General features: G+C 42.0%; 1 protein-coding gene across 1 annotated transcript; it reads right to left on the reverse strand.

The window, feature by feature from the left end:
* Window positions 1–17: 17 nt before the first annotated feature.
* On the reverse strand, window positions 18–11387 carry LOC123762127 (uncharacterized). Its single transcript, XM_045748481.2, has 6 exons — window positions 11232–11387; window positions 7364–7466; window positions 5501–5723; window positions 3472–3623; window positions 3244–3323; window positions 18–1021 (listed from the first exon to the last, which is right to left on the reverse strand). The coding sequence occupies exons 1-6, from the start codon at window positions 11243–11245 to the stop codon at window positions 835–837; spliced, it is 759 nt and encodes a 252-aa protein (XP_045604437.2). The 5' UTR covers window positions 11246–11387; the 3' UTR covers window positions 18–834.
* Between the last annotated feature and the right edge of the window lie 166 nt (window positions 11388–11553).

The raw sequence follows: 11553 nt of genomic DNA on the forward strand, positions 1-11553 counted from the left end.
AACCGGGAAGAAAACAATTATAAATACCATTTTTATTTAAATGTGAATACAAGGTTTATTACCATCATTGACGTACCGTAATAAGTCGATTAAAAAAAAGTTCCGTTACAATAATTTGTTGGAGACAGCGACTCCAAGGTGGTCTAGGGACTATAGTTGCTTTACTACTAAATTTAAGACTAAATATTCATTTTAATGCAAACTGATCAAATCGCACTTTAAAAGTTTAATTCTAGGCATATATATATGCCTAGAATTAAAAACACACATTCATACATGCACACAAAAATCCTGAAAAAATATTTCCTATTATATTCTTTATTGGAAAGAGTAAGTTTAGTAAATAATATATTCCAGCTCTTGCATCCGAAACATTCAAATTGGTACAGTTACCGCACTCCTAATTACATATCAATGCAGCGACCATCACTTGGTCGTTACTCAGCATCACGTGGCACTTACCGGTAGGGTCTGCAGTGCCATGTGTGACCTTCATTGTCCTCAGAATATGGTATTAAAAAGACAATATCCTGCTGATTCCTGGTCACTTGAACACTTGAGTAAGTAAGTAATTATCAAAAGAATTGAACACTTTAGACAAACTTTTAATCGGCTGGAAGTTACAAATGTGATCCGAGGATGCTCCTCAGTGCCACAGAGGTTACCCTCTGACCTGAGAAATCTGTGACAGTGTATCCTGAAAGATACTATCAATAAATGATACGTATTTGATCTGTAATTTGGTCTTGGTACTAGCAGGCAAGGCATCCGTGAGACTTCAGTGGGTGGATGCTTGTACATTCCGTCAGCATGAAGTCCGTGAGAACTGGCTTCCTACAGAACCGGCTTGTCATTGTGGCTCTGGAGGCTCCCTCTCACAGCTTCAACGCCCTCACCAATAATCTCCAACTGAGAAATATCGTAGTCGACGACGCCCTCAGATACCCGACTGTGCACATCTTCCTCATCAGCGCCAGGCAGCAGCCCGAACAGTTCCTTGTCCACGTGCCAGTTGTGTTGTCTGAGGGAATAAGAGATGTAAGTGTTTGTTTCTCTAAGTGCACATCTTTTGCTATCAGCAGTTACCGAGGCGTCTTGGGAAGAAATGTGACCGGGTCTTTAGGGATAAGGGTTTAACGAGTGGAATGGAATGAATTGTGGGGAGGCTTTGAAGATGAGGTAAATTGAGATTGATGAAGTAAGGTCATGTTGGTAGCTGGAAGACTGATGGAGCAGCCATGATTAGTGTGGTGAGGTTGATAGTGAAGTTACTGTAACTGTTGGGTTAGTGGAACTGCTGCAGTTGTCTTTCTTAGTATAATATAGTTGCGTATATTAGTTTATTGTAGTTATTGAAACTGTTGGAGTGTCCATGGTAGTAACGGCAAGCGGAAAGTGTTTAATCAGAAGAGATACTTTATCCGAGGATGTAGGTCATCGGTTTCGTCGGTGTTGGCAATGGGATGGAACATTGCTTATGCAGTACTATAGTCTGCAGCAGTAATATAGCTACCAGCAGTCCGATTGTAATGTGATACAATTAGATGGTGAGGAATTAATAACTCGTGGGATTCGCCTTTCTATGGGTTTAGTAAAAAGAAGTAATCATCCTCTTACTTGATATTGTATAAATAGAACAAAACTTGCCAAATCGAGAATTTGACGTAATTTACTAAACAATCCAATCTAGCAAGGTTCCGAACTGAGGTATGCGAGCGTTCCAGTCCCTTCCTCTCACCCCACTGTGGTCTAGGCGATGTAAACACCTTACAAAGCTAATGTGTAGTTTTATCTAGTGGTGTGACGGTGACGTGTTTTATCTAGTGGTGGACCATGTTGTAATAAGAGCTGGGTAGAAATGTTGCTTGTGTTGGTGTAACGGTACCCAGCCCAACGGTACCCAAAAAATAGTTTTTTGATCCACCAAAGTTTTAACACGAACCACTTTAATGGCGCACACGAATGATTACTGGTGACGTACGGGTTATCTTGAGATGATTTCGGGGCTTTAGTGTCCCCGCGGCCCGGTCCTCGACCAGGCCTCCACCCCCAGGAAGCAGCCCGTGACAGCTGACTAACACCCAGGTACCTATTTTACTGCTAGGTAACAGGGGGCATAGGGTGAAAAACTCTGCCCATAGTTTCTCGCCGGCGCCCGGGACCACAGGATCACAAGTCCAACGTGCTGTCCGCTCAGCCGACCGGCTCCCGTGGTACCGCAAACCGCGGGCCGCAAACTTAACACACGAGATGGAATTTCTCACAAACTGAAATCCTTACAGCATCGACTTCGAAAATTTTCAACACAAATAGAAAATCTAATTCTTATAAATTCGAGTTTTAATTCCGGTACTCCTCACCGATAACACCCGAAACGCCACACTGACCCGCAAGCTGAACTTGGCTGAGTGCCAAACTAAATTTCCTAAATAATTAATAAAGCTAACATATGCACTGGTCACTGAAGGTGACTGAATTCTTATTCAAAAATGATGATAATTACATAAATAATTGATCTGGTTCAAGTACCCAATACAACATTGAGTATTAACAAATTTCTATAATGTAATGAATTACAACAATCATGGAGCAAGGCAAGTTTACAACCGCAATTAAGAACATGAGAACAAAGGTAACTGCAGAAGGCCTATTGGCCCATACGAGGCAGCTCCTCTCTAAGCTGGGTGCACATCCTGCCTCACACCCAGAATAAACTAGTTCTCGTTCCAGGTGACCTCTATGCCCCTTTGTCAACTTAAGGAACACACTCTAATCTCAAAAGACGTTAAATTGCATAGGTCCTCAAGGCAAGGTTGATTACTTACTACAATACTGAGTAATATCATGAATTATTCTAATTTAAAGAATCGAACCCAAGGTGTGGCTGTGGCCATCTTGTCTAAAAGCTTCCACCACTAATCCCTTGACCCTTGGGAGTGACCCTTCCCAAGCCTTCCAGGTAGAAAGCTACACTGACTCCAGAACTAGATTAACCCTATATACAATACACTACAAGATATATAATCGTCTTATAAATAGGTGAATTGTTACATTGACAGGAGAGCGTTATGGTTATCTACTATCAACTTTTTTCCCCTAAACATTAAAACACGAAAATTGTGTTGACGTTTGTTAAAAATCTATAGTGCCCGAAACGCTTTGCATGAATGTATCATTTAATCACGAATATATGTACTTTATAATATATATACATATACTATGAAAGTATAATAAAATAAATACCCCGAGCGTCGGCAGGACTCCTGGCTGACGGCGGAGAGGGCTGTGTGCTTCACGTCAGCGTTTTCCAGTAGACGCTGGACCTGTTGAATTATATGCCCATTTAATGTAAGTGCAGCTGCAAGTTTGTTTACATACTAAAAATTTAATCTTAACATGTGAGAGGATTTGTTAACCCAATTAATACAGTAAAACAGCAGGTGTGTACAGGAGGTATAGGTGAGGACTGACCCTAGTGAGGAACAGGTGGTCGAGGGTGGGGGTGCGGGAGAGTATGGTGGCTGACCGGCGGTGCAGGAGGCCGGCGCGGTCACACTCGAACACAGCCATGTATTTGTCGTAGTCGGTGTCGAAGACGGTGAAGTCAGCTTTGCCCGTCAGTGCTGTTGATGCACAAGATATGAGTAGAGTTGCAGGCTAAGTTGATCACGAAAATATATATATACTTTGCAGAAATGGTACTCTAAACTAATTAAAAGGCAGGCCGTCCTTCAAGAGGATAGCATTGGCAACAGCGACTTCATACATCAAGTCTGGACTGTATCACATCAAGTCCTGATTTTGCACGACTGAAAGAGATACATATACAGGAACAAAGGCACCGGTAAACAAAGGCATAAACTCAAAATTACAGGTAAGTAGGTTTTCTTTATAAAAAAAAATGTACAACCATAGTTAACCACACATTAACCACTTGTCAACCACACAAATGTGGTTGACAAATGGAATGCATTAGGAAGTGATGTGGTGGAGGCTGACTCCATACACAGTTTCAAGTGTAGATATGATAGAGCCCAATAGGCTCAGGAACCTGTACACCTGATGATTGACGGTTGAGAGGCGGGACCAAAGAGCCAGAGCTCAACCCCCACAAGCACAACTAGGTGGGTGAGTACATTTGTTATTTACTGCGTACAGGCGAACTACATTCTGGACGAAGGCTGTCAATTTCGACTGAGAAGCAGTGTTTTACCCAGCCGGATGCGTGTTGACGGTGGCAGGTCTTATTTATCCCCAGAGACCAAACTTGATATACCAGTATATAACCAACTATATAACTAAACCCACTACTTCTACCACTAATCCACGACACCCGAGCCTACCTTAAGCTGCGAGACCAAAGACAAAACCACCAACTACAGATGGCACCGACTCTTCAGACGAGGAAATCTTAGGAGCTCCACCGCTGCAGCACAAATACGACACCTACTCGAGAGAGAAAGATTAAGCCACCCAAAAGGTGGCATGGGCATGAATAGCCCATAAGTGGTGGCCCTTTTGAGCCATTTCCAGTATCAATAGATGATACTGGAGATCTGTGGAGGTGCGACTGCACCCTGCGTGACGAGAGATGTCTCCCGTCACACCTACTCGGTACAAGACCTCCTCATAGAGGCCACCTCACCAAACTCCAACGACAGCACGGTCATGTCAACCCGCAGCAAGTCTCAGCCAAAGAAAAAACGGAAGACCTAGAGGTCTTCACTAACCCACCAGCTCCATAACTGGTACAGCCAGCCCTCCGAGGCTGAAATCCACCATGAAGACCCCCATCCATCCACAGATCTATAGTATCAGCTATTTGTACTGGTAATGGCTCAAAAGAGCCTCCACTAAGGGGCTACTCATGCCTATGCCACCTTTAGGGTGACATTCTTTATCAATTAATCAATTTAAACCCACCCCGCAGTTACAGCCCCCGCTCTTGTGCCAGGCAAGTCCACTACGGGCTCACCATAGCCTGTGCTACTTTGAACTTTTTGTTCGTAGTAGCTAAATCTAAAAACAACAAACCCACTCACCCACCCACAGAAACACTAACATATTACACGACTAAAGATCACATTCACTCCAAAAAAAATCTACCACACATATATATTCATGGTCGTGCCACTTCTGGTGGCTCAATCTTCATCAATCAACCCCATCCAGACACGACGCTAACCGGCGGTTGAGCCTTAGTATATTGACAGCTTGTTTTCCCTCTGCCCTGTAAGCTGGCAACCAAGGGCGGAAACAACTCGAATAATCAACCCTTTTATGTGTGAGTTTTCCCGCGTTAGACCTTCGGGTGCAAAAAGTGCGCCGTAGTGTGACTTCCGCAAATGGTGCTCGTCGACAGTAATATTGGGTGTGGTTCTCTTAATTTCTGAGAATCTAGTAGCGTGGTAGCTCGATTCCTGCGATAAGAGGTGGGGGGGGGGGAGGAGACGGTCATTTGGGCCTAATAGTCAAGAGGACGGTTTAAATTCATACTTACAGGTGGGCCAGCGTACCCTCATTTTGCCCGGTACCTCCGGGTTGGGTATGTCGACCAGGGCGGTGACAGCCTGGGTATGGTTGACTCCCAGCATGTCCAGTAGAGCCAGCTGCCTTGTCTCTGTCACCAGCAGCGTGTCGGGCACCTCTCCACGGGTGATGTTCCATACCAAACAGGTGTTGTCCGTGTCGAATTTGTACGTCACGTACCACATCCCCAACACCTGTTAGAATGTATGTACATAAAACATGAATTAAGAAATGTTACTTGGGCAGAGAGTAGTGGGGGTAACGATCTTAGGTTTCCCTTTCTCCTACCTTACTATAGGTGTGACTATTTCCCACCTCACTAGGTTTAACTAACTGTATGCATTAGAGTTACAATGCATGTGTGCATGCCTGGGGTGCGCGCTTGTGCTCGTCTATTTGAAAAATTGAGAGAGGCATTGAAAACAATCAGATCTATTTTTGAAGACATTAATAAAGTTTACTTCTGCAACCTGTTTTTTTATTTCACTCCATTTTTCTACTATTTTCACCCTAAAACATTAAGATCTCTGTGGCTTGTTTATTTCTAGTTTCCACCTATAAAACGCTTTTCAACATTAGCGCTTTTCCTATGTGAATCCTCTGAGTATCATGCCTCCTCCCCCCCTCTCTCCAAACTATTTTCTAGTGACGTTAGGTGCAGCTTGTCCAGGCTTCTTCATATTCATTCCCTTGCGATTCTGAGATGAGCCTCGTTGCAAACCTCTGTACAATTTAAAGTTTAATTGTAGGTATGTTTGTTCTAAGTGCGCGAGAGAACGCCATGCAACAAAACGAGCTTCCCTGGAGAGAGTAACACCCGGATTTCAGATGACATCCTTGAGTTGTAGAAAGTAGAACAGTGCAAACTGGAATTAACAGGTCCATTGTTTATCACAATGAAATGTGTGAAGTAAAACGTGTGTATGGGACAAGTAACAATGTCGGTAGACTAACAGATGTTGTCACAGCTCGTATAAGACTTGGCTACAAGTATCTCTGGCAGTTCGGCTTGTATACGGATCTAGATGAAGTGAAGTGTGTGGACAAAGACACACACACACTAACACTATATCTTGGATTGAAGTAAAATTGAGCCATTTAGAGATAAATCTAAGCTCACGCTGTATATGGCAACCTATCTTATTACCATGAATAAAATACCTGAAATCCTTGCACTGAATCCATATTTCGCTTCCAGTAGATAAATGACATATGAGATTAAGAAACAAGTAGTGTCCAGTGAAGACTAATAATAAACAGAAGCTCCCCTAGGACTAATATCTCCATTGGTCAAACTATTAGGTATTAGCGATAAGACTTACCATTAATATATAATGACTTACTGTAAATATATGGCTTTTGAAATGGAACATTCTCTGTAACTAGCTGACATGTAATTATAAGGTGTGAAGGATAGATGAAACTGTTTATGTAATAATCTAAGATGAGGTCTGATAAAGACCTTTGTGCCCTATGTAATGATTTTTGCGCTACCGCTCACAGGATGAGTATGGGGTGCACAATAAACTAGCTGCCTCCGGCGGCAACACTCAAAATCAATCAATCCTTTGATATAAACCTCTTTACTTAATTTAGAAAATACTGTTTCTAAGCATCTTACATGAGGGCTGTCTTTGTATGAAGTCCTAAGAGTGTCCTATGAAGTCCTTTCTGATTAGAAAAATACGGTTTTTAAAATAATTCAGTATGGTGTGTAATGTGATTTGCTTAAAAAATTCTTTACGAGATATGTATACAACTAGAAAGCAATGAACTTAAGACAAAAGGTATAAATTATATTCCAAAGCATCAAGGATGGTTGTGAAGTACATACCTTGTCGATGGAGAGATTAGGGAAGGGTGCTACCTCCGGGCAGGTCCGGCCCAGGTGGAGGGTGTGAGCTCTGCTGACCCCCACCACCGCCGCCCACACCAACCTGTCTCACACACATTTGTTATTTACTGTATTAGTCACACTAATTGTTGGAGAAGATGAAACAAACACGCAGGCAGACAGACACACACCTGTGGACTGGATTATCAGGTACAGGGAAGCATACGAAGCAGAAACACGAGTCTCGCCATGAAGGTCAATAAAGAATAATATTGACAAGGCTGCGATAGCATGTCAAGACAATGATTGGGTGGATGCCGATAGGAATTGCTATAGGTAACAAAGGACCACGATTACACGCGCACATGCTTCGCAGATATCAGAAAACTTTTGTGTAAACAAATTTAAATAAAGGGAATTAGAAACTTTCCACATTAAAGATTGAGAAGGCTTAATTTACATTTTCTAGGAAAGTGAAATTGAATACAAATAGAATAGAGAATAATAATGACCCGAAATAGATAACAAGGATCCGAAGAACCTTATAGGTAGCAAGAGCTTGTTACAAAATGATTAAGAATGGGAAAGTCAGTTTAGAACAAGAATTCGTCCAACTGGTTAGAAATGTTAAAAAATAAAATAAATGAAAAAAGATGAGGGCAAAAAGAAACTATGAAGTTGCATAGCAGGGCAAGCAAAGTTCAATCCTAAAGGCTTTTTCAGTTATATCTAACAAAGATCAGGGAAAGGATAGGTCCGTTAAAAACCGAGTCAGGTCAGATAACTGATAATGAAGAGATAAGTAGTATTTTTAATGAACATTTTATCTGTATATATTAAAGAGGAATTTAACATTATGCCTTCAGCCGAATAAGTCTATGTTGGTGTGGGAAGAGAGGAGAGGTTGATTAGTTTAGCAGTTACCAGGGAGGATGTTATTAAACAAATAGTGAAACTCAAGTCAATAAATCCTCCAGGGCTGGATGAAGTGTTTGCCAAGGTGCTTACAGAATGCAAAGAGGAGCTTTGCGAGCCGTTGTCTACCATATTAATAAATCAGAGTCAGGCAGAGCACCAGAGTTGTGGAAGGTTGCTAATGTGGTACCAATTTTCTAGAAAGGAGATAGATCACTTTAAACTATCGGCCAATTAGCTTAACGTCTATTGTGGGAAAGTTGCTGGAATCGATAATTGCAAATATCATTCGTCTTTATCTTTAAAACAGATTAATAAACGATTCACAACTTGGTTTTACTAATGGCCGATCATGTTTAACAAATTTGCAATAACAAAGCTACGAGGATAGTAGACGTGATAAATATACCAAAGCTATAATATATTAGGAAAAAAAGAGACGATACATAAACAGTAACAGGAATCGACAAAATTGACAGGAACTCGAATCCTGCAGCTTCAAGAACAAGAGGTCAGAGTCAAGCAAAAGAAACAAAAGTGCCGACAAAAATATTTGAAAGCACTAGGATTTTCATGAGAGTTGGCAACATAGAGGACACGGCAAACCTCCAATCAGATGTTGATCAGGTCTTTCTATGGGCTACAGAAAATAATATGGTATTCAACGAGGATAAGTTTCAGCTCATGCGCTACGGAAAAATTGAAAACATAAAAACAGGAACCACGTACAAAACGCAGGCAAATCATAACATAGAACGAAAAGGCAATGTAAAGGACCTGGGTGTACTCATGTCGGAAGACCTTACCTTTAAAGAACACAATAAAGTAGCCGTCACAACTGCAAGAAAAATGACAGGTTGGATAACAAGAACTTTTCACACTAGAGATGCTATACCGATGATGATACTTTTCAAAACGCTTGTGCTATCTAGAGTGGAGTACTGCTGCACAATGACAGCCCCTTTCAAAGCTGGAGAAATTGCTGACCTAGAGAGCGTGCAGAGATCCTTTACTGCTAGAATCCACTCAGTAAAACATCTAAATTACTGGGACCGACTAAAGAGCCTAAATCTGTACTCCCTTGAGCGCAGGCGGGAGAGATATATAATAATTTACACGTGGAAAATAATTGAGGGGCTGGTCCCAAACCTGCACACAGAAATAACACCACATGAGACCAGAAGACATGGCAGGATGTGCAGAATACCCCCGTTGAAAAGCAGAGGTGCAACAGGTACTCTGAGAGAGAACTCTATCAACATCAGAGGCCCGAGACTGTTCAACACGCTTCCACTACACATAAGGGGCATAACTGGCAAACCCCTCACAGTGTTCAAGAGAGAACTGGATAAGCACCTCCAAAGGATACCTGATCAACCAGGCTGTGACTCATACGTCAGGCTGCGAGCAGCCGCGTCTAACAGCCTGGTTGATCAGTCCAGCAACCAGGAGGCCTGGTCGACGACCGGGCCGCGGGGACACTAAGCCCCGGAAGCACCTCAAGGTAGCCTCAAGGTAGGTAAGGTAAGCCTTCTTTTGCAAACGGTGATAAACGATTGGGACAAGTGTGGTAGTGGTGGAGGCTAAAACAGTTCTTTCAAGGCGTCATATGAAAGCAACCTGTCCTCGGGCCATGTTTGTTAAAGTAGCGCCCCCGTCCTCCCCAGACGCATTCACCATTTTTAACACTATATTAAAAATTGGTTTGTTTTCAAACAAATGAATATTATACGTTAAAAATCTATGTATAGTTAGGCGTAGGTTAGGTTGTGTGTTTACATTCTGTTTAGGCGATTATTTGTATTTGAAGTACGTGGGTGAAGCATTTATAACAACCCGTCCTCAGTCTGAGGACGGTCAGTCGACCCCATCCAGCGGTCGACCCCAAAGGCGCATTCATAAATTTTAATTTGCTGTTCATTCAAGACGGGAATTTTCTCAAATATAAATTATTTTATATTACCATATTTTACATATTTAGGCACTGGTTAGGTTAGGTGTTTAGGTTCTGTTGGCGATTATTTGTAGCTGTAGTACGTGGGTGAAGCGTTGAAACCCGTCCTGGGACTGAGTTCATTACATCCAGCGGTCGATCCCCACAGACGCATTCATAAACTTTTATATGCTGTTCATTCAAAAACGGGAATGTTCTCAAATATAAATTATTATAATATATTAACATACTGTGCATATATAGGCATAGGTTAGGTTAGCTATTTAGGTTCTGTTGGCGTTTGTTTATGTGTAGTACGTGGATGAAGCATTTACAGCGTTGTGGTTTGAACAAAAGTTGTCAGTAAAGCACTTGTTCCGGAAGTGTTCGAACGAAATCAGTTGCGAGTCGTGTGTAAACCGTTTTTCATTCATAAACAGGGGGTTTTGTGGATGTGTTAACGAGCATTTGGCCTTTGTTCATAAGGATGGGCTGATGAAAGAGTACTGGGAAGACGGAACACCATGAGCATCGCTCATTCTGTAACGATATGCGTAATTAAACGAGTGCACACCGGCCCAGTGGACAGCGTTCGAGATTCGCAGTCCTTGGACCTGGGTTTCCAGGCTAAGACAAACAAGTGGGCAGTTTCTCTCACCTCTGTTTACCTAGCAGTAATTAGGTACCTGGGAGTTGGACAGCTGATACGGGCTGCATCCTGGGAATGTTTGTGTGTGAGGGAAAAGTAGTAGGTATGATTGAGAAAATAAGCAGAGTCAGTACACAGACAGCTGACAGTTAGAAAGGCGGGGTCCAAGAGCTAACAGCTTGATTCTACAGGCACAAATAGTAAACACAAACACACACCACAGAAACATAGACAAAATCCCATAAAAACAAAACACGCTCACACAAAAAAAAAGCCATCAACTAACATCATACAAAAGAAGCCATAGCTGGAAGACAGCAGCATTATCATGGTGTTGTCTATGATCAAATGAAATATCAGAATTAACTTACAAAATCTTCATCATTTTGCTAGATGAGGTATATCCTTTTAAAGCTGTATGGTCCAAATATAAAAAAGTTTGTTCAAATGTTTTCAAAGTTGTAACGCACGCCACACAGCCACCTCCGGTAGCACTCTCCACTCAACTGCGTCAGTTTCCAAAGGTTTAGGGATTATGCGTTTTTCATACACTGTGACGTCATTCAACCGCCGACTCTTGTGATTGGCTGAAAGGTAAATACGTCACAACTTTCCTGTGTACGACTATGACAATGAAGTAATATCACTCTTGTCTGTGTTTTGAGGCCAATGTTCACAGCTGGAAATGAGAAA

Source organism: Procambarus clarkii, chromosome 34, assembly GCF_040958095.1.
Source record: "Procambarus clarkii isolate CNS0578487 chromosome 34, FALCON_Pclarkii_2.0, whole genome shotgun sequence".
NCBI classification, from domain to species: Eukaryota; Metazoa; Arthropoda; class Malacostraca; order Decapoda; family Cambaridae; genus Procambarus; species Procambarus clarkii.

Bases quoted from the DNA above. Each gene is read 5' to 3' on its own strand.
- LOC123762127 (XM_045748481.2), bottom strand. The intron at 3,324-3,471 runs GTCAGTCCTCAC...ATAATTCAACAG, and splicing joins ACCACCTGTTCCTCACTAGG to GTCCAGCGTCTACTGGAAAA. The intron at 1,022-3,243 runs GTATTTATTTTA...TTATTCCCTCAG, and splicing joins GAGTCCTGCCGACGCTCGGG to ACAACACAACTGGCACGTGG.